General features: G+C 45.0%; 1 protein-coding gene across 2 annotated transcripts; it reads left to right on the top strand.

Moving 5' to 3' along the window:
* The first annotated feature begins 11,843 nt into the window (after nucleotides 1–11,843).
* LOC106575580 (rho GTPase-activating protein 20) lies at nucleotides 11,844–25,390 on the top strand. 2 transcript variants are annotated; one of them, XM_014152174.3, is made up of 14 exons: nucleotides 11,844–12,304; nucleotides 17,418–17,503; nucleotides 18,873–19,043; nucleotides 19,119–19,268; nucleotides 19,676–19,717; nucleotides 19,828–19,996; nucleotides 20,122–20,188; nucleotides 20,327–20,515; nucleotides 20,745–20,923; nucleotides 21,216–21,380; nucleotides 22,149–22,273; nucleotides 23,165–23,354; nucleotides 24,228–24,330; nucleotides 24,454–25,390. In XM_014152174.3, the coding sequence occupies exons 1-14, from the start codon at nucleotides 12,209–12,211 to the stop codon at nucleotides 25,257–25,259; spliced, it is 2,538 nt and encodes an 845-aa protein (XP_014007649.2). In that variant the 5' UTR covers nucleotides 11,844–12,208; the 3' UTR covers nucleotides 25,260–25,390. The 2 variants fall into 2 exon arrangements, with proteins under 2 accessions (XP_014007649.2, XP_014007648.2); XM_014152173.3 differs by having other exon boundaries at nucleotides 20,742–20,923.
* The last annotated feature ends 1,592 nt before the right edge of the window (nucleotides 25,391–26,982 follow it).

Genomic DNA, 26,982 nt, shown 5'->3' with positions numbered 1-26,982 from the left:
TCAGAAATATATAACTATTTTTACCAGAATGGGGAGATTTACTTTTTTGGAGTATGCAGGATTACTATTTATAGTCTGTGGCCCTCTCATGATAAATAATTACTTTTGGGGATTATGTAGATTACATTTTCGATTACATTTAGTTGCATTTAACTGAAAGGGCTATACTTTGAACAAAGTTTAATTTTCAATTAATCGAAAATGAGAAGTTGTAATCTGTATAAACGCAAAAAGCAAATTTTTGAACAAAGGTTGAGCCTTTCTTAATAATCTACTGTAGAACTAGTTTGGGTTTAAGTATAATTTACGTATGAGTGAAGCTTTTAGTGAGAGGTTTAATGCTTTAATATTTAAAGGCATAGCCACGGGAAGTAGGGGTGCTGTAGAAGCTGCAGCATCCTCTGAAAATCACAATTAAAAAAATTATTAATATAGAAAATATAAAAAATGTATGCAGCATTTGTTTTGTTTCATCAAATTATTGCACTAGGCCTTTATTACTCCTGTATTAGTGGAGAGGAGCAAAATATTGGTCAGCAGAGTGGGGAGAAATGCAGATTCTTCCCGCGGCCATGTTTAATAATTTCAGTTGCCCAAACTCATATTCATTATATGAATAGGCACCTTTAATTAGCAATATTTTTGGCTCATATGATTTAAAAAAAAAAAACATTTCATCTGGAGTAGACCTGCGCCATAAGTTAGTCAGTAAAATGGAGATTGGACTAGAGTTAATCAATGTGATTTGTCCATAAATATGGTTGCAGAATCTTGTCTATTTTTGCTAACTTTCTATTGAAATTTCTTGTGGTAAATTAATTGATATCTTTAGGGATATGAATATCAAGTTTGTCTACTTCACCATCAGGCCATTTTATAGGTAAACTACCAGGTAAAGTAAAAATGTTGTCTTTTAACGATCCAATACATAAGGTACACTTATCATAATTGGGTTTAAGTCCAAAGAGGATAGAAAAGGGATCAAGATCTTCAATGAGACTGCAGGGATCCAGATTTGCGGATTTAAGAGGTCATTTTAGTCATTGGCATACACTGACACTTTTGTTTTCAAGCCCTGGATTTCTAACCCCCAGAATTGGGGCCTTTGTGAATACAACCCCTGGCCCTAACCCTGTGTTACTGGTTAGGGTCAACTTTGACCTCCTCCCAACTGGTGTCTCCTGGGACATGATGGTTTAAATAGAAGGCACTAAGAGACAATGCAAAGGCATGAAAAAAACGTCTCGTTGTTACAGAATACACTGACTGACAACAGTTAGAAATCTAAACTAGCAATTCAGCGTATAGTCTGCTAGAAACGAAGAAGAAGACATTTTAGCTCAATTTGGTGTTGGGGGTAGGATCCAGTAACTGGTTTTCCATGAAATGCTCCAAGACAGCAGGTGGCGCTATTGTAATGCAGTCTGTTTTTCACCCATCGCGTTGTGTCAGGAGCACACCGTCCATCGTTGTTTACATATGTTCTCGATTAGATCTGCTAGGCCAAAGCAGACAGAGAAGTTTCAACATTTATTTGATCGCCAATATGTCAAAACTACAGTTGTTAAATGTGTTCGTCGCCGAGCGTTTTGTCGACGGCTGCTGTGGAGATATTCGGGGCCGTAGAGAAGACCATTGCAGAGTTTCAGGAACCAATCTTCTGTTCAGCAGAGGAGAACGAGCGTCTACGGAGGCTGTTGGCCATGGTTATCAAACCAGAAATAAAGTTACACAGAGTTGGTGTGTATAGCGAGCTACAGTTGTGATACGAGATCTGTATATTTAACGTCACTAGACTAGATAATTCAGGTGGCACGTTGTGATATGCCCAACATCATACCTTTGATCAATTATTTATTTAATTAACTAATAAGACGAGGTTTAAATAGCCAGCAGATGCGACCTATTTGCTTACAGCTGCACTAGGGTCGGAGAGTCTTCCTGCATAAATTAGACCCCGTGGAGGGATGACAATTCGGAGTACAACGCATTTCTCATCCCTGAATTGAGATACATTTTTCGAGACATATCTCGCGCCGGCTCTGCAGGAAGCCTGTCCAACCCTACTGCAGCTGTAAACAAGCGGGTTGGATATACTGGCTGATGTCTGAAGGGTATTCCATAAAGACTGCATTAGAGAACTCATAGTCCAATGGCTGTACCTGTAGTAGACCCACGTGTCCCGCGTCTGAAGTTATCTACACTCTAGTCCCGATTAGCTAAACACATTTACAGTGCATTCGGAAAGTATTCAGACCCCTTGACGTTTTCCACATTTTGTTATGTTTCTGCCTTGTTCTAAAATGTATTTAAAAAAAAATCCTCATCAATCTACACACAATACCCCATAATGACAAAGTGAAAAACATATCGCTGACAAGTGAACAAGAAACTATTAAATCCAGTTTTTAGATGCTACCCTCCTCTTCAAATAATGATCTAATATGGATGCCAATGTTTTGTTCTACATGGCCTATTTCTATCTGAACATTCCAAAACACTCTGTCTTGCTGACAGTTTTGCGGGACTCAATAGCTGACAACAGACGGGTGTGAACCACAGACAGATGTGCTTGCAAAGCAGAAAAAAAACATTGGCGTCCATATTAGATTTTGATTTGGGGAGGGTGGTAGCATATAAAAACTGGATTTAATTGTTTCTTGTTCACTGGTCAGCGACGCAAACGGCGATTCTGTTTCTGCAATTTCTGTTATTCAATACGTTTCAGTGGGCTTTAGTAGTAAAGGCCAAAATCAATATTTTATCAAATAATTGTATATATTTTTTTGATACCTAAAGGAGTCCTAAAATTAAAAATCAAATAGCTAAATGATCCATATAGTATGTCCATCTTAAAACAATTCCATATGACAGCTTAGCAAATTTTTATTCTTGAACTTATTTAGGCTTGCCATAACAAAGAGGTTGAATACTTATTGACTCAAGACATTTCAGCTTTTAATTTTGAGTTAATCTGTACATTTTTCTGAAAACGTAATTCCACTTTGACATTATGGGGTATCGTGTGTAGGCCAGTAATGACACAATCTCAATTTAATCCATTTTAAATTCAGGCTGTAACACAACAAAATGTGTCAAGGGGTGTGAATACTTTCTGAAGGCACTGTAGCTTTGGACTTCGGACACATGCTGCTAGTGGTCATTGGACCATAAGTTATCTCGAATGCAGTCACAATGAAATGCCCAAAGACCTCGTCTTACTAATTCATGAAATAATGAATGACAAGTCTAATATTGGGATAGCGCACCCTGAACATAACTTTAGTTGGCCAACATTGCTCTGTTGAATCATGCTGTAGCTAGTGTAGTAGACCATTCAACAAATCCTCTTGTTTTTAAGCACAAAGAGGCCTTCCAAACAAAATCACTATTTTTAGTCATTCAAAATATTGATTGAATATATTTGTTTCCCTCCAGACTTCCAGCCACTGACTCCAGTTGTTCCCCCTGAAAAGCAGAACTGTGAGCAGGAGTGGAGCCCCAGTCTAGAGCAGGAGGACCCAGAACCCACACAGATTAAAGAGGAACAACAGGAGCTCAGACTCAGTCAGGAGGACTCACCTCAGCCCTCACATCTTTACCTAAACCAAACTGTGGATGATGGAGAGAGGAACGCTCTACCTATCATCATAACTGAAGAGATCAGAACAGAACCTGATGTAGAGGGCTACAGAGTACCACAACCAACCAGTGATCAGCCTCTCTCAGTTCATCCAGACTGCTCTGCTGCAGTGGAGAAACCATATCAATGTGGCAACAGCTTCACATGTAAGGGACACTTGACCATCCATTCAAGGACACACACTGGGGAGAAATCTTATCAGTGCAAACAATGTGGTAGATGTTTCAATGTTATGAGTAACCTGAAACAGCATATGAGAATACACATAGGACAGAAATCTTATCAGTGCAAAGACTGTGGCAAATGTTTCATTCGGAAGTGTGACTTGGACAGACATACAAGGATACACACACGGGAGAGGTCTTTTCAGTGTGAAGACTGTGGCAAAGCTTTCAACCAGAAGATAGAATTGACATTGCATATGAGAGTTCATACAGGACAGAGACCATACAGCTGTCCTGTATGCAGGAAAAGTTACATGCCATTAAGCCATTTAAGATGTCATCAGAGCGTTCACACAGGGGGGAAACTTCACCAGTGCAAAGAATGTGACAAATGCTTTAGTTATAAAGGAAGCTTGAAGTTGCATATGAGCACTCACACAAAAGGGATACATAATATCACTGCAATGAGTGCAGCAAAAGCTTCAGCCTGCAGTGAAAACAACAAATTATACTTCATCATTGTGGATTTCTTGTTACATCCAACTTTTAAATTAATGTTATATTTTCTGGCACTAGACAAAAAAGGAATTGAGTTGTATGTGTGTGGAGGGGGAAGCATCACTCAGTGTCAGCTTTTTAAGATGAATCTAGCTCTCACTTTCAGGGACCTACCCTCCAGGACACTGCTGGCTTCAGGATGTCCTCACTGCTGTATCTAGCAGAGCACACACTTGGATTTCTAAACAATAGGAGTTCTTATTCAATTGTTTAACAATGACATACAGGATATCTTCTATCTGTACTGACGACTGTATGTTAGAATATTGAAGTAGCCCATCACATCTGTATTAACTCAATACAGCAAATAAACTTTGTTTATTTTAATAAAGTATTTTTTTCAATGGATGTCACGCTTTTTTTCTCTGTTGAACAGGATTTCTGTGATGGTTCATATTAGACAGGTTTAATACATCCTCTATCAGCTCTTTCCTGCCTCTTACCCCAACCCTGTCCTGGACCAGCATTCCTAAACTCTCAGACGCTTTGTCTATACAGGCCCTGTGTCAATTTTACCTCCTGACTGGTGTCTCCTGGGACATGGCTGAAAGTACATCTGTGCCTTTGTTTTAATTATTGGGTCACAAAGACCTTTATTGGGTAAAGGTCAGGCTGTAAAGGACTTTGGGAACCGTTACCTTATTCTGACAGTGGCTTCCTGTGAATACTGTGAGTGTTTAAATGTAGGTCAGTGTGATATTTGACAGGCCACATTCCTAATGAACACCAGCGTCATGGAGGATCCTCAACATTCCAACTGACCTGACCGCGCCCTCTACAAACGTGTCTCCTTCCCCCATCCGCGAGCCTGACCCCAGAGGGCCCTGAGGTACAGTGTTGTGAGAATCAGGACCAGCTTTAACTGAGTGGGTACATCTCAGTCATCATAAGTCTGACCCCTCCCCTTTCCACTCCTTTGCAACTCTTCTGCAGGTCGTTGTTTTGTGAGAGAAGGGTTCTCCGTTAACTGAAGTAACTGGAGTAAAAAATCAGATGATAGCAGGATACGTATAATGATACTTTTTGCCTGTGCATATTGCTCTCTACTTGCAGTGCTCTCAACACATTTTTGGGTTGTGGTTGTTCCCTCCTATGGTAGTGACTGTCAGAAATTCCACTATAACTGCAAACTTGAACTGCTGCTCACCTGACACCAAGATGACTGTCTCATCATCTCTAATAAAACGTGGCAAAATAATGTTGTAGGGATTTATTCGGATAGATATTACTACATCCACAAAAATCGATAATTTACGTCTAGCATGTTTACTTTTACCCAAATATTTGCCTGTAAGATTAGGGGGAGTGTCACTGGCGCCTGTAAGATTAGGGGGAGTGTCACTGGCGCCTGTAGGATTAGGGGGAGTGTCACTGGCGCCTGTAGGATTAGGGGGAGTGTCACTGGCGCCTGTAGGATTAGGGGGAGTGTCACTGGCGCCGGGGGGGGGCCGGCGCCGTAAGATTAGGGGGAGTGTCACTGGCGCCTGTAGGATTAGGGGGAGTGTCACTGGCGCCCGTAAGATTAGGGGGAGTGTCACTGGCGCCCGTAAGATTAGGGGGAGTGTCACTGGCGCCTGTAGGATTAGGGGGAGTGTCACTGGCGCCTGTAGGATTAGGGGGAGTGTCACTGGCGCCTGTAGGATTAGGGGGAGTGTCACTGGCGCCCGTAAGATTAGGGGGAGTGTCACTGGCGCCTGTAGGATTAGGGGGAGTGTCACTGGCGCCTGTAGGATTAGGGGGAGTGTCACTGGCGCCCGTAGGATTAGGGGGAGTGTCACTGGCGCCCGTAAGATTAGGGGGAGTGTCACTGGCGCCCGTAGAGGGGAGTGTCACGGCGCCCGGAGGGGGTGTCACTGGCGCCCGTAGGATTAGGGGGAGTGTCACTGGCGCCCGTAAGATTAGGGGGAGTGTCACTGGCGCCCGTAAGATTAGGGGGAGTGTCACTGGCGCCCGTAAGATTAGGGGGAGTGTCACTGGCGCCTGTAGGATTAGGGGGAGTGTCACTGGCGCCTGTAGGATTAGGGGGAGTGTCACTGGCGCCTGTAGGATTAGGGGGAGTGTCACTGGCGCCTGTAGGATTAGGGGGAGTGTCACTGGCGCCCGTAAGATTAGGGGGAGTGTCACTGGCGCCCGTAGGATTAGGGGGAGTGTCACTGGCGCCTGTAAGATTAGGGGGAGTGTCACTGGCGCCTGTAAGATTAGGGGGAGTGTCACTGGCGCCCGTAAGATTAGGGGGAGTGTCACTGGCGCCCGTAAGATTAGGGGGAGTGTCACTGGCGCCCGTAGGATTAGGGGGAGTGTCACTGGCGCCCGTAAGATTAGGGGGAGTGTCACTGGCGCCTGTAAGATTAGGGGGAGTGTCACTGGCGCCCGTAGGATTAGGGGGAGTGTCACTGGCGCCTGTAGGATTGGGGGAGTGTCACTGGCGCCCGTAAGATTAGGGGGAGTGTCACTGGCGCCCGTAAGATTAGGGGGAGTGTCACTGGCGCCCGTAAGATTAGGGGGAGTGTCACTGGCGCCGTCTTATAAAAACAATAAAGAATCAACCACAAAGTTGACGAATCATGAAATGTAATAAAACTATTTCTGAAGATAATAAACGTATGTATGAAATATAATAAAACTATTTCTGAAGATAATAAACGTATGTATGAAATATAATAAAACTATTTCTGAAGATAATAAACGTATGTATGAAATATAATAAAACTATTTCTGAAGATAATAAACGTATGTATGAAATATAATAAAACTATTTCTGAAGATAATAAACGTATGTATGAAATATAATAAAACTATTTCTGAAGATAATAAACGTATGTATGACATGTAATAAAACTATTTCTGAAGATAATAAACGTATGTATGAAATATAATAAAACTATTTCTGAAGATAATAAACGTATGTATGAAATATAATAAAACTATTTCTGAAGATAATAAACGTATGTATGAAATATAATAAAACTATTTCTGAAGATAATAAACGTATGTATGAAATATAATAAAACTATTTCTGAAGATAATAAACGTATGTATGAAATGTAATAAAAATATTTCTGAAGATAATAAACGTATGTATGAAATATAATAAAACTATTTCTGAAGATAATAAACGTATGTATGAAATATAATAAAACTATTTCTGAAGATAATAAACGTATGTATGAAATATAATAAAACTATTTATGAAGATAATAAACGTATGTATGAAATATAATAAAACTATTTATGAAGATAATAAATGGGTGGTCCCACTTCTAAACTAATCCTCGGCCAGCTGTGGGGTGGTTTGATGGTTTGTGGTTGGTTTGGGGGTGGTTTGCTGTGGGGTGGTTTGATGGTTTGTGGTTGGTTTGGGGTGGTTTGCTGTGGGGTGGTTTGCTGTGGGGTGGTTTGATGGTTTGTGGTTGGTTTGGGGGTGGTTTGCTGTGGGGTGGTTTGATGGTTTGTGGTTGGTTTGGGGGTGGTTTGCTGTGGGGTGGTTTGATGGTTTGTGGTTGGTTTGGGGTGGTTTGCTGTGGGGTGGTTTGATGGTTTGTGGTTGGTTTGGGGTGGTTTGCTGTGGGGTGGTTTGATGGTTTGTGGTTGGTTTGGGGTGGTTTGCTGTGGGGTGGTTTGCTGTGGGGTGGTTTGATGGTTTGTGGTTGGTTTGGGGTGGTTTGCTGTGGGGTGGTTTGATGGTTTGTGGTTGGTTTGGGGGGGGTTTGCTGTGTGGTGGTTTGATGGTTTGTGGTTGGTTTGGGGGGGTTTGCTGTGGGGTGGTTTGATGGTTTGTGGTTGGTTTGGGGTGGTTTGCTGTGGGGTGGTTTGATGGTTTGTGGTTGGTTTGGGGGGGGTTTGCTGTGTGGTGGTTTGATGGTTTGTGGTTGGTTTGGGGGGGGTTTGCTGTGGGGTGGTTTGATGGTTTGTGGTTGGTTTGGGGTGGTTTGCTGTGGGGTGGTTTGATGGTTTGTGGTTGGTTTGGGGGTGGTTTGCTGTGGGGTGGTTTGATGGTTTGTGGTTGGTTTGGGGGTGGTTTGCTGTGGGGTGGTTTGATGGTTTGTGGTTGGTTTGGGGGGGTTTGCTGTGGGGTGGTTTGATGGTTTGTGGTTGGTTTGGGGGGGGTTTGCTGTGTGGTGGTTTGATGGTTTGTGGTTGGTTTGGGGGTGGTTTGCTGTGGGGTGGTTTGATGGTTTGTGGTTGGTTTGGGGTGGTTTGCTGTGGGGTGGTTTGATGGTTTGTGGTTGGTTTGGGGGTGGTTTGCTGTGGGGTGGTTTGATGGTTTGTGGTTAGTTTGGGGGGGGTTTGCTGTGTGGTGGTTTGATGGTTTGTGGTTGGTTTGGGGGTGGTTTGCTGTGGGGTGGTTTGATGGTTTGTGGTTGGTTTGGGGTGGTTTGCTGTGGGGTGGTTTGATGGTTTGTGGTTGGTTTGGGGGTGGTTTGCTGTGGGGTGGTTTGATGGTTTGTGGTTAGTTTGGGGGGGGTTTGCTGTGTGGTGGTTTGATGGTTTGTGGTTGGTTTGGGGGTGGTTTGCTGTGGGGTGGTTTGATGGTTTGTGGTTGGTTTGGGGGTGGTTTGCTGTGGGGTGGTTTGATGGTTTGTGGTTGGTTTGGGGGTGGTTTGCTGTGGGGTGGTTTGATGGTTTGTGGTTGGTTTGGGGTGGTTTGCTGTGGGGTGGTTTGATTTGGCCCTATTTGGTCAATGCCTCCTAATAATCTCCAGTCATTTATCAATCAATGAGAACTGAATTTGAACTAGTGCTGGCCGCTTAACATTTATCTGGGCGACTTTTGTCAGAACTGGTAGTTTCCTCTGTTCCCTCTGTTTTCAGGGCAGATCTGGGTCTGTGTTTGTTATCATAGGCTGTGATAATCGCTCCTCAGGCTCCCACCAGTACAAACTAAATGAAGGCCTCTGAAAGTTGTGGCCAGAAACATTGTTTTGAATTAGATTCATCTAAGCCGGCATTGTTCGTGTGCCAATGGTGGAAATGCCAGATTAATTTCAGAGAGAAATGGGTCAAGAAAACAGAGAGAGGAGCTGGAGGGTATAGGACTCTTTTAGTGGTAGTTTTCAGAGTGGAAATATGTAGGATAAAAATTCCCTGAGGTCTATCATCTAGTTTTCAGAGGGGCCAGAGACAGTAATAGATGACATAGGCCTGCTAGCAGAAAACAATAGACCCTAGATACTATCAACAGGAGGGTACATACAAATGTAGCTAGCAGACGTGATACACATTACAAAGGAATAACATGTAGGCCTATCTGAAACACAACAGAAAAAAGTATGACAATTGTTGCATACAACAAACATAATCAAAAGTTGCCGTAAAAAGACTTAGTACTGATGAGAATGAACCTTTGTGGATGCATTGAAACACGATCTTGATGACAATCCAATGTCCCAGTTTTATCTGACAGTCTTTCAGCGTCAGTGGCAATTGAGGCATACTGTCAGTAGAACAATGGTCAATTGGTCGATTCAGTGTACTCCGACTTTGATGGAGGGTATCCACCGCTTTTTCAGGCCATTCTTGGGCAGCTATAAAGAGAGACGTGAGCCACTAGATTATTGCTATCAGGATGACGATCGCTGCCACGGGACAAACAGAGTGGATACCAAAGGACAGACTGTATCTGATCACATCTGTATGAACCCACTCTAAACCAGAACCAGAACAGAACTCGATCCGAAGTCATTCAGCTCACATCTCTGGCCCAGTCTCCATGTCCAAAAACTTCACTCTGTATATTATCTGTACAGATGACGTATTGTCTTTACAGCGCTGACACAGCAGAGGAATCTTTCCGTAAACAGATGTGTGTGTGAGAGAGAGAGAAAGAGAGAGAGAGAGTTTGTCTACTGTTGGATTGAAGGGAGGGAATCTACACACTTCATAAATATTTATCTCACACATCAGTCTCTCATTTATTGGCAATAAACATCTCCTGCCACTGACGTCTGCAGCTCATACAGGCTACGGAAGGCAGGAAGGAACATCCAGTGATAGGAGTAACTGTAGATGTATTCTAACCATGTCTGTTACATTGGTTTGGAAAAGCGAATATGACAATGACAATATAGTACTTAATGTAATTGGATGGCGCCAACTTTTTGCATTTGTAATTTTCAGTCCATTGTAGTTCTCAGTTTTCAGTCATGGTCTACGTGCCCCTGTGTTGCTAGTTGCTGCAGGTAAAGAGGAGAGGTGATGTCCTCAGGACCTTGCATAGCGAACGGACACACTCCTCTCTGCCTTTTTCTGTCTGGAGCATTGGCTCATTAGGGAAGCTGACTAAATCGATGGGACGAGGGTCAGGCCAACCACTGGAAGGAGAAATGCTGTGCTGTGATGAACATGGAGAGAGGGAGGAGGAGATGAAGGAAGACAAAGACAGAAAGAGGTAGCGGGACGGACGGGGAAGTATAGGGTTGTTTGCAGAAGTGAACGGGAAAGAGGCAGGGACAGAAAGAGTGGGGGGAGTTGAGGGAGAGAGGGATAGGCAGAGCGAGAGAGAAAGATAGGAATGTAGTGTTAGTGATTGTAGTTGGCGGCTCTGAGGGCTCTTCGCCACATGTTTTGGCTGTGCAGGGAGACTAGACGTTCCTTTCTAATGGAACCCTACAGAGAACAGGCGGAAAGCCACTCAAATCCTCTATCTAATGAAATAACATAACGTGTCTGTGTGTGTCTGAAAAAGAGGGGATGTCAAGAGAAGTTAGGAGAGATGTTACTTTTTCTCTTCTAAATTTCAACCAGATTTTTAATTGATGACTAATTAGGTTCCAGGAAACCGGCCCTCAAGATTCAAGGAGAAAGTTGAAGTTTCAGAGAGACAATAATGAGGGTATGCAGTACTTTCTCTGTGTTCTGTCTGCCCAACAGCCCAAGGCATTTCATTATCACCCTCATTTATCTAATCGTCTGATTTTCTGAACCACTTTAAATGGGGCTATGATTGTGATTGGTTTGGGGAACACACACTGTCCTGGTTCTTCTCACTTTAGCCCAGTTTGTGCTCCACTTCTGTCTGATGCTGCAGTAAAATGGATTTATTACATTCTTTCTTTTTTTGAAACAGAGTTCCAAGTTCTACAAAGTTTTGGGTCCCACTTCTTATCTCCTACTCTTATTATGACAGTGGTAACACAGTGCCCTCTTGTCTATTACAGTGACCACCTGTTAATGAATGTCTATCATGTCTAATTCCTGCTGACCATGATAATAAGAATAGTGTTTTTCACAAACAAGTCTAAACTTCAAAGCTCACCTCAAGTCTTGGAGGAATACAACAAGCACATACGATAATTTTTTTTATCAAGCTTGTAACATAGTCCCACTCTCATTTAAATGTTACCCGGTCCATTTCCCCTCAGATATTTCCCTTAAAAATAACTAACTCTTCCCTACCAGACCCCGTCTGCAGTAGGACCCAGGGGCCACCGAGGCGCCGACTCCGTAGGGCTCACGAGCTCGTGTGTAAAGAATTGGCACAGCCAATTTGTTTCAGTGTGTGGAGAGCCTGAGTGAGGTATTGCATACTGGACCTATAACTTGTGAAGGTGTGCATGACTTAGACAGTTCGTTTTCAACACCAGACAACTGAACTCTCATTTTCAACCACGACAGGCATAATACCGTATACAGATCCTGTGCGTACTTTATACGACTTTGGTTGGACTGCAAGGTGTCGACAGGAGCATTTACCCTTCTTTCGCACATGCACAGCGACGCATGGGTGGAATGCTTCTAACGAATAAGGACTTTTATGGAGTTTCTTTCTTTACGTCGTCTTTGGATAGCTTTGGGACAGTAGAGCGCGGTTGCAGCTCCCCTTTTCCCGCGGAACTCTACCTGGATGGAAACCATGTCACCACAGCAACAGAACGAGCTGAGCCGCAGGATGTCACTCACCGGCGAGTCCAAGACCAGCACTCAACATGAACACAAGAGGGTAAATTAACGTCATAGGCCAAATGATGTGTTTTTACGCAGTCATTCTCGATTAATGTGTGTGATTGTTATGCGTATCAAAACAGTGAAAATACTTTTTTTGGTCAAGTAGCTTACTGCAATTGTGTTGTGTTGCGCGCTCTGTGCCCGGTAGCGCACGGGCTCACACGGGGATTGCCGGTGCTTTGTTCGGACTCACGGTGTTCGCAGGAGGAGGGAGTAAATCGCCGTTAAACCGACTCCTCCGGTTGTAAATACTGATCAGAATATCCATAGACAGATCCAGGAATTAGGCATATGCAACTGTTATTTGCTGAAAACAGCACAATTTGTTGCATATCCATGCGTATATGAGAATTGGTTACATTTCAAAAGCGTTTCATTGCTCTGAAACCATAGATCTTATGCAGTATATCAAATATGACACCTTCGTTTGAAACTTTAGGCCTTTATCATATAGCCAACTGTAGGTTATTATAGGCCAATGATCAACAGTTGGAATGTATAGATTCCCCCTCCGCAGTCTTCTGAATCAGTAGTTGTGTTGTTTGTGTTTTTCTCTCTCAGCGATGGTGTTCTGTAACCGGGTATTTCAGTCTCTGGCACAACTATAGTGTCTGGCTGCGTGGGGACTGGCAGCCTTTTGCAATAGGCTTTACCCACTGCTCTGCTTTGTGTGGAAATAGCAGCTATAAGCAAGCCTGCCATTAATACCCTGACTGCTTCAGTAATGGATAGTTTTAATAACTATTTCATTTATCTGTCCAGTCACAAGACCTGCAGTGCATTCCCGAAAGTATTCAGACCCCTTGACTTTTTCCACATTTTGTTACATTACAGCCTTGTTCTAAAATGTATTCAAATGTTTTTTTCCCCTCACCAATCTACACACAATACCCCATAATGACAAAGCAAAAAAAGGTTTATATAAATGTTTGCAAATGTATAAAAAATATAAACCGGAGATATGACATTTACATAAGTATTCAGACCCTTGACTCAGTATTTTGTTGAAGCACCTTTGGCAGTGATTACAGCCTCAAGTCTTCTTGGGTATGACACTGCAAGCTTGACACACCTGTATTTGGGGAGTTTCTCCCATTCGTCTCTGGAGATCCTCATAAGCTCTGTCAGGTTGGATGGGGAGCGTCGCTGCACAGATATTTTCAGGTCTCTCCAGAGATGTTAGATTGGGTTCAAGTCCAGACTCTGGCTGGGCCACTCAAGGACATTCAGAGACTTGTCCCGAAGCCACTCCTGTGTTGTCTTGGCTGTGTGCTTAGGGTCATTGTCCTGTTGGAAGGTGAACCTTTGCCCCAGTCTGAGGTCCTGAGCGCTCTGGAGCAGGTTTTCATCAAGGATCTCTCTGTACATTGCTCTGTTCATCTTTCCCTCAGTCCTAACTAGTCTCCCAGTCCCTGCCGCTGAAAAACATCCCCACAGCATGATGCTGCCACCCTTATGGTAGGGATGGTGCCAGGTTTCCTCCAGACGTGACACTTGGCATTCAGGCCAAAGACTTCAATATTGGTTTCATCAGTCCAAAGAATCTTGTTTCTCATGGTCTGAGAGTCTTTAGGTGCCTTTTGGCAAACTCCAAGCGGGCTGTCATGTGCTTTTTACTGAGCAGTGGCATCTGTCTGGCCACTCTACCATAAAGGCCTGATTGGCGGAGTGCTGCAGAGGTAGTTGTCCTTCTGGAAGGTTCTCCCATCTTCACAGAGTAACTCTGGAGCTCTGTCAGAGTGACCATCAGGTTTTTGGTCACCTCCCTGACCAAGGCCCTTCTCCCCGATTGCTTAGTTTGGCCGGCGGCCAGCTCTAGGAAAAGTCTTGGTGGTTCCAAACTTCTTCCATTTAAGAATGATGGAGGCCACTGTGTTCTTGGGGACCTTCAAAGCTGCAGAAATGTTTTGGTACCCTTCCCCAGATCTGAGCCTTGACACAATCCTGTCTCGGAGCTCTACGGACAATTCCTTCAACCTCATGGCTTGGTTTTTGCTCTGACATGCACTGTCAACTGTGGGACCTTATGTAGACAGGTGTGTGTCTTTCCAAATCATGTCCAATCAATTGAATTTACCACAGGTGGACTCTAATAGAAACATCTCCAGGATGATCAATGGAAACAGGATACACCTGAGATTAATTTAGAGTCTCATAGCAAAGGGTTTGAATACTTATGTAAATAAGGTATTTCTTTTTTTGCAAATATTTCTAAAACCTGTTTTCGCTTTGTCATTATGGGGTATTGTGTGTAGATGAGGGGAAAAAAACTATTATCAATTTTAGAATAAGGCTGTAACGTACAATCATGTGGAAAAGGTCAAGGGTTCTGAATACTTTCTGAATGCACTGTATATTACTGTGTCATAATAACTGTCATTACTGATGTAGTATAGATGCCTTCCTTATAACCAGTAGTGACAGCTGATGTCATCACAGGACAGGTCCTAACTGTTTAGGTCAGCAGATATGGCTGCTGACCAACAGGCTAGATAACCCTGATAGGCTTAACATAAATAATTGGTCTGTTGAGGAAACATGACTATGCCTAAAGTCATGACACAAACCATTATCTGTACCGTTCAGAATAACATGTTATTTAGCTGTTAACTTTTGAGATAGAACAGGCAATGCTTTACATTGTTGCCCATGTGCCATGTATTAACTTAATAACCAATTACTCTGGTAACCAGGGTTGGGGAATAACAGATTACATGTAATCCGTTACATGTAAGGGATTACAAAAAAACCGGTAACAGCAAAAATATTGTAATCAGATTACAGATACTTAAAAAAAACTAGATTACTTTGAGGATTACTTTTAAATTCAGAAAGGATGTTTGCAAAACAAATCTTTGACTCTTCTCTGTTTTCTCAATGACACTCAAATCGGCATTGAAAAAAGGTGCAAATTTAAGTTTGTTCCACCTGAGCGAGACTGACCACAAGTCAGAGACAACTAGGATGACACACCACGTGTTTGAATCAGGGGAAAAGAGCAGGAATAGGCTTTGGTAGGCCACAGTCCAACCTATGTCTTCCAATGTTGCGACTTCGGTCGGCATTCAAAGATGATCCAACATGAATAAACGCTTGGAGGTAATGATGACAGCAGTGGTATAGTCTACGGCAATACGGAAATCACTTATTATTGATATCTACATAGCTCATTGGTGTGAATCACACTGCTGCTCTCTTTTAGCTATTTGCGCCTTACGTGTTGTGGATGGCTGTTCACAAATCTAAATATGTATTTGAATCCAATAATAGTTGAATTTAAGAAGTTTAAGCTGGTTATCAATCATTGTTTTTGAAACCAGTAACAGCCAGTGAGAAATGTGCTCTTGCAACAGCTGCATAGTGCGGATCCAAGCCTATGGAATAAAAGTGGCGCTTTTATTGCTCAGTCTAATTCATGCTGATAAAAAAAAAAAATCCATAGGCCTACTGGACACATGCTCAAACTTGTACACTTTTGATAGATATAAAGGGGCAATCTGTAGTTGCTACATCCATTTTTGGACTTATTTTTACATTAATATATATAATTTATATAATTTAATCTTATTATTATTATTATTATTATTATTATTATTATTATTTTATATGTAGTAGAAATCAATGGGTTAGAAGAAGCCTACATAACCAACCCATAAAGTAAAATGTAACATCCGTATATGGCCAGCTATGTAAACTTTAACATAGATTTATCCTGCAATAGATGTCGTTCAACTGGTAACATACATTTTGGTCTTCTTCTAATGCCTCTTAAGGGGAAAGTAATCTAAAAGTAACAATGTAATCAGATTACGTTACTGAGTTTGGGTAATCCAAAAGTTAGGTTACTGATTACAATTTTGGACAGGTAACTAGTAACTGTAACGGATTACATTTAGAAAGTAACCTACCCAACCCTGCTGGTAACATGTTGTAATGTAATTAATCAGCTGTACATTGGTGACCTCATATGAGGTATGACTGACCCCACAGTTGTACACAGGGTTACCTGTAGATTTCAGAGAGGAATAACATCTGATTTTCCTATTTACGTATTCACTATATTTTTTACCTTAAAATTAGATACACCCTCCAATCCAATTTGGACTCCCAATCCAATTAATGAATGACATTTATTGTCCCTCAAAAGGAAAGTCTCTTCAGAGCTCCCTACAGTCTACAGTACATTACAGGAGACATCCCTTCCTGAGAAAGGACCCCAGTCCTCTCCTGTCAGAGGGGACACCTCTGCCCTGTTATATAATTGAAACCTCCATTGTTAAATTCACTTCCCTCAAACCGTCTGTTTGGAGGCCATGCTAGCGGTGACTGCTGACACCAAAGTCGATGGCGAGTTATCGTATACATCTAGTGTAAACGTTATCTCTTTACCTCAGACTTGTGTAATGTTTAGGCTGCACCACAGTACGCTTTTTAACCGTTGTTTTATCAGGATATGCTGTATGTGTCTGTCCAGCCAGCCAGCTGCTGCTGTGTACTGTAAATAAGGTAAAACCCATTAGAGAACATTAGTCAGAGTTGAAGACATATTTGGGCTGTTGGATCAGAGTCTCTGCTGTGTCTCTACAGCTCTCTCTCTCTCTGATTCCCTCCATCTCCACCCTATCATCTCTCTCTCGCTCTCGCTCTCTCCCTCCATCTCCACCCCTATCATACCCCTCTCTCTCTCTCTGATTCCCTCCATCTCCACCCTATCATCTCTCTCTCGCTCACTCTCTCTCTGATTCCCTCCATCTCCACCCTATCATCTCTCGCTCTCTCCCTCCATCTCCACCCCTATCATACCCCCCTCTCTCTCTCTCTGATTCCCTCCATCTCCACCCCATCATACCCCTCTCTCTCGCGCACTCTCTCTCTGTTTCCCTCCATCTCCACCCTATCATACCTCTCTCTCTCTCTCTCTCTCTCTCTCTCTCTCTCTCTCTCTCTGATTCCCTCCATCTCCACCCCTATCATACCTCTCTCTCTCTCTCTTTGATTCCCTCCATCTCCACCCCTATCATACCCCTCTCTCTATCTCCACCCCTATCATCTCGCTCTCTCCCTCCATCTCCACCCCTATCATACCCCCCTCTCTCTCTCCTCCACAGAGGATGAAGTCTCTGAGCCATCGTCGACAGTCCGCTCCCTCTCTGGTCATCAATAAAGCCCTGACCAGATCCAAAACTTTCTCCAGGTACGTTGGGGGACCAGGGACATTTCACATAAACTAGGCGTGAAGGTCAAATCCTAGCTCAATAAAAATTACACAACTCAACTTTTCCTGCAACTCTCCCATCAATATCACACTCGGAGCTTGAGTTAAGTGGGTTTTCCAGTTCGGATTCAGCTCTCAAGGTAGAGCTCTGAGTCAACAGTTTCCATTCTAATTCTATGGTTCTCTCTTGGCTAGGGAAGTGGCCATGGGTTGTGATGATCAGAGAGGTCAAGGGTCACACTGGCTGAACATGAGGAGACAGAGTGTGTGTGTGTGTGTGTGTATGTACATGCGTGCCCTGGTCAAACAGAAGGAGACAGCAGTGCACTCTTAGGGGAAAAAAATGGTTGTTAGGCTCTCCCCATAGCAGAACCATTTTTGGTTCTACCTGGAACACAAAAGGGTCCTTGAAAGGGTTCTCCTATGGGGACAGCCGAAGAACCCTTTTAGGGTTTAGATAGCAGCCTTTTTTCTAAGAGTGTATTATCAGTCTGAGTTAGCTGTCTGAAGGGACTGACCCAAACAGGGAGACAGACCAGACATCCCCCTCCCAGCCTGGATGTGTGTCAGGGTCCTTACTGCTTAGACGACCCCTGGGACTCTGAGCTGTGATCGAGAGGAGTGGAAGGAGCTGAACCAAGTTTTTAATTGAGTGAGAGTTGCGCCTACGTCTTCCAAATACTCAGAGGGGTGATCTCATAATCTGCACCGTACTACAGACGCTTAACAGGAAGGAGTGGAACAACTTCATTACTAAGAGAGGAACAGAGTTTTCCCATCTGTTGGTGTGTGTGTTCACATGCTATATGTCCAGGCAGTTGTGAATTGAATGGTTCACATTGATCTCCAGTTGTTGTTATTCTCACACACACACACACACACACACACACACACACACACACACACACACACACACACACACACACACACACACACACACACCAAGCTCCTAGTCCTAGAGTGGTTCTCCTCTCAGGCATCGCTAATCCTCTCAGATAGCTAATCCATCACAATCAGGATCTGGGATCTATTAATATCCCTGGCTTTGACCCTCTGTCCAGGGCAGTGAATAACCATATTAAAGAGATATTGGAGGTGTGTTCATCCGCCCTGGTAACTACTAGCCTAACTGACCCCTTTCACAGCAGGGTCACATTCTATTTAATTCAACACTTCAATCACAACCACATACCCCATAATGTTGATTCCCTGAACTGAAGTTCCTGCATACATTTTTTACCTTTTGTTAAGATTGTTTCGGTTGTATAATTTGGTTAGGAAAGAATATATTTATTTATTCTGGAAAACTGTGTTTAGATTGGATGTATACCTGATATTTTCTCCCCAGAGAGAGCTTCCTGGTTCCTGTGTGTCCAGAGACGTGTCCATTGGTCCAGTCGTTCCTGTGTCCTGATAGGGCGTTCCTCCTGCACGGCCACGTCACGCTGAAGACAGGGCTGCAGACGCAGGACAGAGACTTCTTCCTCTTCACCGACGTCCTCATCATCGCCAAGTCCAAGTAAGAGCGAGAGAGGGAGGAGGAAGGTGGGAGATTGTGTGTGTGTCTCTGACATCTGTTGTTTGTCATCCTCAGGTCTCCCACACACTTCAAGATGAAGGCCCAGGTGTGTGTGGGTGAGATGTGGACAGCCCAGTGTATGGAGGACGTATGTGAGGGCAGCACCAACCCAGAGAGGAGCTTCGTCATAGGCTGGCCCACCTGCAACTGTGTGGTCACCTTCAGGTACACAACAGACATTCTGGGTCTGCACTCTGCACTGCATAATTCTGAGCAGTGAAGCACTGCTTATATATACACAGCAGAGGAGGCTGGTGGGAGGAGCTACAGGAGGACGGGCTGATTGTGATGGCTGGAATGGAATTAATGGAACTGAGTCAAGTATGTGGTTTCCATGTGCTTGACGTGTTTGATACCGTTCTGTTTATTCCATTCCAGCCATCACAATCAGCCCGTCCTCCTGTAGCTCCTCCGATATACATTATGACCTTAATAGGTTGTATTTATTTCAACCTGGTACATTTTTACAGGTGGTTCTATAAGTTGCTGTAGAAAGTGTTGAGGTTCTTATTTGACATGTTTAGGTTGCTCGTGCTGTTGTTGTTCTGACGTTTATGGTTTGTCTTTACCAGCTCTGAGGTCCAGAAGGAGAGATGGCTCTCCATGCTCAAAAGGTGAGCAACAGGAAAAGCCATCATGGTTTCTTCTACTGTAAACGTATGTTGATGTGTGTCCAGTATGTGTTCTCCCTGTGGGCTGAATCCGAACTTTCCTGTTTTTCCAGTCGAATAAAAGAGGAGAAGGAAAAGGATGATCCTAAAACCATTCCACTGAAGGTGTTTGGGAAAGGCATCGGGAGTTGTGCTCAGGCCGTCAGTAAGACCTTGGGTGTCAGTAACTCTGATTCAACCAATGAGGTTGTCCGACTCGCTCTTCAACAGTTTGGTGTCACGGTGTGTATAGAATCGAGCAATACTGTTTTTTTTGTGTCTTGTGTTGTTGTAATCTTGACTAATGTAGTTTTTCAAGTGTTTTTGTTTATCTTGGTTCTTAGAATATCTTTGTCTGTGTTCCATAGAGCTGTGTGAAGGACTACCAGCTGTGGGTAAGCTCCAAGAGGGACAACGCCCCTTACCCTCTCATTGGTGAGATTCTAACTAAGAGCTTGTCTATTGGTTGATTCCCTGGTGTGTTAGTTGAATTAGGTGTTGAATCATGTGTGTTAGTGCTAGCCTGGAACTAAATCTCTGATCTCTGACCTTTACGCCCTAACCCTCTCCCAGGTCATGAGTTCCCTTTCAGTATCCAGATGAGTCATATGCGGGAGCCCCTGTCCCAGCCGGGCCGCAGGGACACAGTTCCACCTCCAGACAGACAGAGGGCGATGCACCGCGACCAGGTACAGGTGGACAAACAGTGCCAGTTCATACTAAAGACCCGATGCAGCTCCACAACAACAACGCCTGTGATTGGTGAGGACTGAGGAGGCGCTTAATGTACTAATACTAGTCTATAAAAGGTTTATTACTGGTCTGTAACTGATGGTCCAGGATTGGCTTTGAGGCTCATTTTTGCTGTCACGCTTTCTCTTGTTATTTTATTGCTTCGCTTTCTCTCCTCTCTCCTCTGTCTCGCACTGCAAATGATTTGATCTCTCTGTTGTGGCCACGTCCTGTCTGACCTGACATCTCTCTCCAGTAGACCCAGCTCAGAAGCCCTTCAAGCGAAGGCGTTCTCTCATCAACTGGGCTTTCTGGAAAGGCTCCAATCCTAACCTCCACAGTTCCTCTACAAACCTCTCCTCTCCTGCCCCCGGCTACCTGTTCGGCCAATCGCTGAGCACCATCTGTTGGGACAACTCCCTGCCCAAGCCCGTCATGGTGAGTGAGGCGATGATGTCGCAGTGACGTCAGAATGACATCATCACAGTGATTTGAGGAAGTCGGTTGAAAATGTATCACTCATCTGCAACCTGTCCCTCTCTGTCCCTCTGTCCCTCTGTCCCTCTCTGTCCCTCTGTCTCTGTCCCTCTGTCTCTGTCCCTCTGTCTCTGTCCCTCTGTCTCTGTCCCTCTGTCTCTGTCCCTCTGTCTCTGTCTGTCTCTCTGTCTGTCTCTCTGTCCCTCTCTCTGTCTGTCTCTCTGTCTGTCTGTGTCTCTCTCTCTCTCTCTAGGCCATGCTGGTGTTCCTGTACAACGAGGGTCCGTTCACGCGGGGGATATTCCGACGGTCAGCGGGGGCGAGGGCGTGTCGTGAACTCAGGGACAGACTGGACTCTGGGGCTCAGGATGTCCCGCTGACACGGGAGCACGTCTTCATCATCGCTGCTGTGTTTAAGGTGCACTCTCTAAAACACGCTAGACAACTCTGAAGTCTGTGGCGGCAGAATTACATCAACTACAGCTGTGAAGAAACATGTGGCTGTAACGTTGATGCTGTAGTGTTGAGGTTGGGCAAAAAAATGCAAAAATAACCGCCTTAAATCATATAACTGATCAATGCACCATCATACCAGGTCATTTAATGCTTTAAAATGGCTGCAGAAGTGCAATTTCTTACCGATCTATAGAGCTTCCGTCCTGTGAAATGACATCAACACATACAGGGGGAGTTACTGGCTAGCTACAGCGGCAACATTTAGCTAACGAACTAGTTACGTCAGTCGCGGCGAGCGTGACCAGAACGACATGTCGATGAACCACCAAAGGCACACTGCATTTTCTGTTTGAAAATTGAGAACGAGACGGAGTTGGACCGTTTTTCGTGCCCTTGTGGTGTGTTGTCGTCAATCCAATTATCGACTCGTATCTCTATGGGTGACACACGAGCCCGTCGCAATGCAGCACAGGCTGTGCCAAAAACAATAGCTAAATAGAGATAAGGTTGTCAAATTTAATCTGTAGCTCATAATCTGTTAATCTGGTAGGGATCCACTGAATGAGTCTGAAGACATTAACAGTTACATCTAAAAGTCTATGACAACAAATGAAGGTGTCCACCTAAAACTTCACCTCAAAATGAACTTCAATGACATTTTACTGTTGTATATTTTTTCCACTATAAATTGTGTCAGTCTAGTGACTCTGGTCTCTGTCTCGACATTCAGGACTTCCTGCGGAACATTCCGGGCAGTCTGCTGTGTTCAGACCTCTATGAACAGTGGATGGATGTGATGGAGGAAGCAGAATCGGAGGAGGCAGAGGAGGAGGAGCAGGCACAGGATATAACGAGGTAGACGGACACTTTCCATCCTCGCCTGTGTCAGCAGTAGCCTACTCGGATAAGTGGCGGAATTGCCCAGTAACAGGCTGAGCAATGAACCAGGTGACTTAGTTATGAAAGGGAAACTCCTCTATAGGGTTTTAAGAGTGCCGGGATCACTGCTTCCCTCAGCTCAGTGTTCTAATCATAGAGTTATATCTCAATGGTTCACAGAGCTTTTTAGCTAGCTCCTCTAAACAGGCCCAGGGTTAGGGAACTGAAGAGAAGAACTGGACAGCGTCAGCACAACTGTAGACCGCTTTAGAGTAGGAAAATATCGGGCAAACTGAGTATTCCTCCTGGGCATTCAACTATTTGTTATCGATTCGTTCCACCCAGTCACAAGGGAGCCGCGTGAGTGAGAGTTAGAGTGAGAGTGAGAGAGAGAAAGAAAGAGGGGGTGTGTGAACTGTTATGTTATCATTAATTTCTGTGCCGGAAAGCAGAGTCCATGTTCAGATGGAGGTAGAGGTATCCCTTTAAGACAGATCTAGGATCAGATTACCACGTTACTTAAATCTTAATCAAACCATCAGGCTAATGAGAAACATCTGACCACGTATCAGTCATTAGGGGCAGCTTGTACCTACACAAATCAAATCAGGTTGTATCATTTGTATTTTTGTTGTATTTTAAATGTGTGTGACTGTCCTTGTCTATCAGTGTTTTATTACTAGTCATGTTTTGTGTTTTTTGTAGTCCCAGGAAGAGTAGCTGCTGCTTCTACAAAAGCTAATAGGGATACAAATGAATAAACAAACCAGCATCTGGAGTTTTTCCTGTCAGGGAAAACTGTAAATAATAGACATTTTGATAACCAATAATAACCTTTGACCCATCAGTGACCCTCCTTCTCTGCAGGCTGATTGGTCTACTGCCCAAAGAGAACGCCCTGTTGCTACGCCATGTGGTTGCCGTGCTGCACGGTATCCAGGAAAACGCCCATGACAACCAGATGAACGCCTTCAACCTGTCTGTGTGCATTGCTCCCAGCATGCTCTGGGCTCCGGGCCCCAGCAGCCCCGAGGTGGAGGGGGAGGGCGCCAAGAAGGTGAGGGGACGACTGGAGGGGTAATGCACATAAGCACTTTCCCTTGACCCCTAACCTTTATCTAGGCTAGGCTCCACTTAAGCCTTTATCCTGTAACCTAGTGAATGGTTACTCAAACACTGGAAAACCACAGTAGAGTAACAGTTAACATGTAGCTGGGAACTTAACAGTAATGAGACGGTAGCTGGAAACACAACGGGCTCGCTAGGAGATACGCAACTCATTTCCTTCAGCCTGCAGGGTTCAGCACTGTTCTCACACTCGTCTTGCGATGCGCACACACACACACATTCTACCCCTTCCCTCACAATGGGTGTTGTTTTTTCTCTAGAAGTGTAGCAGTTAATTTTAATTCTATGGCTAACAGATTTGTCTGACGGCTCTGCTAACATTGCAAAAATGTATTATGCAACAAAGTCTTAGGTTACAAGTAAGTTCATGTGTTCCATAGCCAGTTCAATAGCCCCTAGAAGCTTATCTCGCGTGCTGAGACTGAAAATACAGACAGAGCAACTTCAATGTAACCATCAGAGCCATTTTGGTGCTGCATTTGTGTCAGTTCGTCACCATATCAACAGAACGTCCAACCCACTCGGAATAGATTGTTCTTTCTCTGAGAAGGTTATCTGGTAAATTCCCATCTCTCACGTCACTCCTGTTTCATACAGTTAGAAAGCTGTGAAGCCCTTTGTCCTAAGAATAGACTCACTTCTCTATCTTGGAGACTGATTTCGCAACTTCTCATGAGAAAAACGCGATGTGTCTTAAACGCTAGTTATTTGTTTAACTCGAGGCCTAATAAAAAGATACATAGAGCTCAGTGTCTGTAGGAGTCCCTCCAGGTTAAAGACCTGTCCCCTGTCCTGTCCCTAGGTGTGTGACCTGGTCAGGTATATGATAGAACACTGCCAGGAGGTCCTGGGAGAGGATGTCACCTCTGTGTTTGGAGGTCTACCCCGGAAACGTGCCGAATCGGGTATCTCTCACACACACACTAACATCTCTGTTTATGCAAAGATTCCCTTGCTCAAAAGCACACACCATCTAATGTTCTCCTCTTTCTCTCTGTCCACCTCCATCTCTCTCTTTCTCTCCACAGACGTGTCTTCCTTCCACCTGACCGACTCGTCTTATGACAGCCTGGAGAACATGCTGAATGATGACAGCAGTGAGTCTCCATGCCTCCACACCTCACGACGACGCTGGAGAGCCAAGCCCCTGCAGGGCAGCCTGGATTCGGTCCTCACCCTGAGTGACTGCGACCTGGAGCAGCCCGACCTGGACACAGACCCCGACACCACAGACCCCCAATCTGGCAACCACCACCACCGTGATACGATCACACAACCTGGATCTGGCAACCTCCTCCAGCCCTCAACCCCAGCCCGAGGCAGGACCAGGAAACTCAGCCCAGCTGCGCCCCCCTCCTCCTGTCCCAGCCCCCCAGCTCCTCGGAGGGGGGGGAGGAGGTGCTCAGAGCCGGCCATAGGGTACTCTGTGTCCAGCTTTGTGGCGCGACTGGCAGGGAACGCAGACAGGCGGGGCAGCATCGATGACCTGGCTGGAGGTGGGGAGATGTTTCAGAGCTTACGGAAGGATGGACAGACACTCGGACCCACACACACTGGGGAGTGGAATGGCAGTAAGGGTGCGTGTGAGGGTTCGGGTTCGGGGTCACAAGGTGCACAGACGCGACGCCGGGACGCGAGCAACTCCAGTCTCTCTTCGCCGCCCACCTCCCCCATCCCCACACGCTCATCAGTGGACTCCCTGGACAGCCTCCTCTCCCACTCCAGCATCCAGTCCGCTGCATTCTGGCAACCCAGGGCGGGACCCAACGCCGCAAGATTGACTCCCTCCCGCCCTCCGGCCCTCCTGGTCCTCCTGGTCCTCCTGTCCCTCTAACCCCCATATCTTCCCCTACTTCAACCCATAGTCTACCCATCCCCACCCCGGCTCCAGGCCAGGGGCTCAGTCCCAATATCTCCCCGCCGAAGGAGATCCCTTCCTGGGGTACTCTGAAGGGCTGCAGGGGGCTCCATCCCAACACCTGGTTGAAGAGAGGCCGCAGACTGTCGCTGTCGCAGCAGGAGGATGAGGGGGGTGTGGTGAGTTTCATTACATGTGGTTGTTTATTAATACTGTTCATTCATGGAATGTCTCTCTCTCACACAGACTCATCATTTATCTTTCTCTCTCTCTGTAGGTGGGTTCCACTAACAAGACTCTCCCCACTAGCAAGTCGTATCAGGATAAAGGAGGGCTGAAACAGTCGTCTGAGGACCCCCCCAAGTCCAGCCTGGCCAGCTGCCCCCCAAAGGCAGGAGGGTTGCAGAATCGCGGCAGGGTGACCAAGTACCGAAGATCCAGTCAAGGCTCGGTGAGCCCACCATCGCGCCAGAGGTCCCAGGAGCATTTCCACTCCTGCCGCTCTCCCTGCTACCAATCAACAGACAGACCCCTCACTGTCAAAGAACTGAGAGAGATACACAGCCGGGCCTGCGCAGCGAGCAACACAGGATATGATGTCACAAACCAGGGTAGCCGTACCCCTCCCCAACATGTGTTCTTTGGGCAGGGTGGACCCAGCTTGTCCCTAGCCAGGCAGAAGTCCCACTCCTTAGCCCCAGGCATGGAGGGTCTCTCCAGGGGCAGATGTCCTCAGCGCCGGAGCTCTGAGCCTGGGACAGCACATCTAGGCGAAGCCCTGGTTCTGGATAAGGCCTCACACCCGGAGAGGCTTCACAGAGAGGCCAAACTGGGTCAGAGGTCAAAGTCAGTGGACGGGTCCCAAGACCTGGGGTTGAAGGTGTCCGACACGGACCGAAGCGGGGCTCCGAAGTTTTGCCTGTCTCCCTCTGCCACCAAGGCTGTGAGGGACTATTTCTCGTCTCACACGCACAGCAATCCCCATAGTGGTCAGCAGGTGGCGCTAGCCCTGATTCAGGGGCAGAGGGAGCGGCTCAAGAGGTGTAGTGATCCCATGCTGGAGCCTGACTTTGACCAACTGCTCTTTGCTGAAGAGTCCTACTTGTGAGACCATCACTGGTTGTGAACAGTCACACTAAATGCTTCTACATACAGCTGTGAATGTACAGGTAGAGTCATTTAGGACCATAACAGAACCAAAACATAGCGCTTATGAGAATCACAGATATAACAACCTTCTGCTTATTGTGGACAAACATTCCTATACTTACGATGCACTTTGCTTTTCAGAATCAATTGGTAATAACTCTTATATATTATTATAGATTATACTAAAAGAGCTTACTGAAGTGAATGTATCATGTACAGTATTAGGACTAGCGAGGGAAGAGTAGTTTCAGATTATGTAATGTGTCATTTTAGATCGCAGAAGTCAACAAATGTACTTTAGGGATCAGGCTATTTGGTTGGATTACATGTGAGATTATTCACAGGGTCCCTTGCAGTGAACTGCCTATGATCAGTATAAGATTACTAAAACGTTTACTTCTAAACAAAAATTCCTTACTAAACCGTGTCATATTTAGACAGTGTATGCGAGGCTGTGATTTTGCATTGACGGTATTTTGTAAATAACTAAGACGATCTTGACTGCCAATGAATCAATGTTGATAATGACAAAGCAAAGTGCTTTAAGCTT

This window comes from Salmo salar, chromosome 16 (genome assembly GCF_965601325.2).
Source record: "Salmo salar chromosome 16, fSalSal1, whole genome shotgun sequence".
NCBI lineage: Eukaryota > Metazoa > Chordata > Actinopteri > Salmoniformes > Salmonidae > Salmo > Salmo salar.
Note: the sequence above shows the minus strand (reverse complement) of the source record. Positions and strands in the feature narration are given on the sequence as shown.

What these genes read in the sequence shown, in the direction of transcription:
- LOC106575580 (XM_014152173.3), top strand. Translation starts at nt 12,209, where the DNA reads ATGGAAACCATGTCACCACAGCAACAGAACGAGCTGAGCCGCAGGATG. An exon ending in CTCAACATGAACACAAGAGG is followed by an intron (nt 12,305 to 17,417) that starts GTAAATTAACGT and finishes TCTCCTCCACAG; the next exon opens with AGGATGAAGTCTCTGAGCCA. An exon ending in AACAACAACGCCTGTGATTG is followed by an intron (nt 20,516 to 20,741) that starts GTGAGGACTGAG and finishes ATCTCTCTCCAG; the next exon opens with TAGACCCAGCTCAGAAGCCC.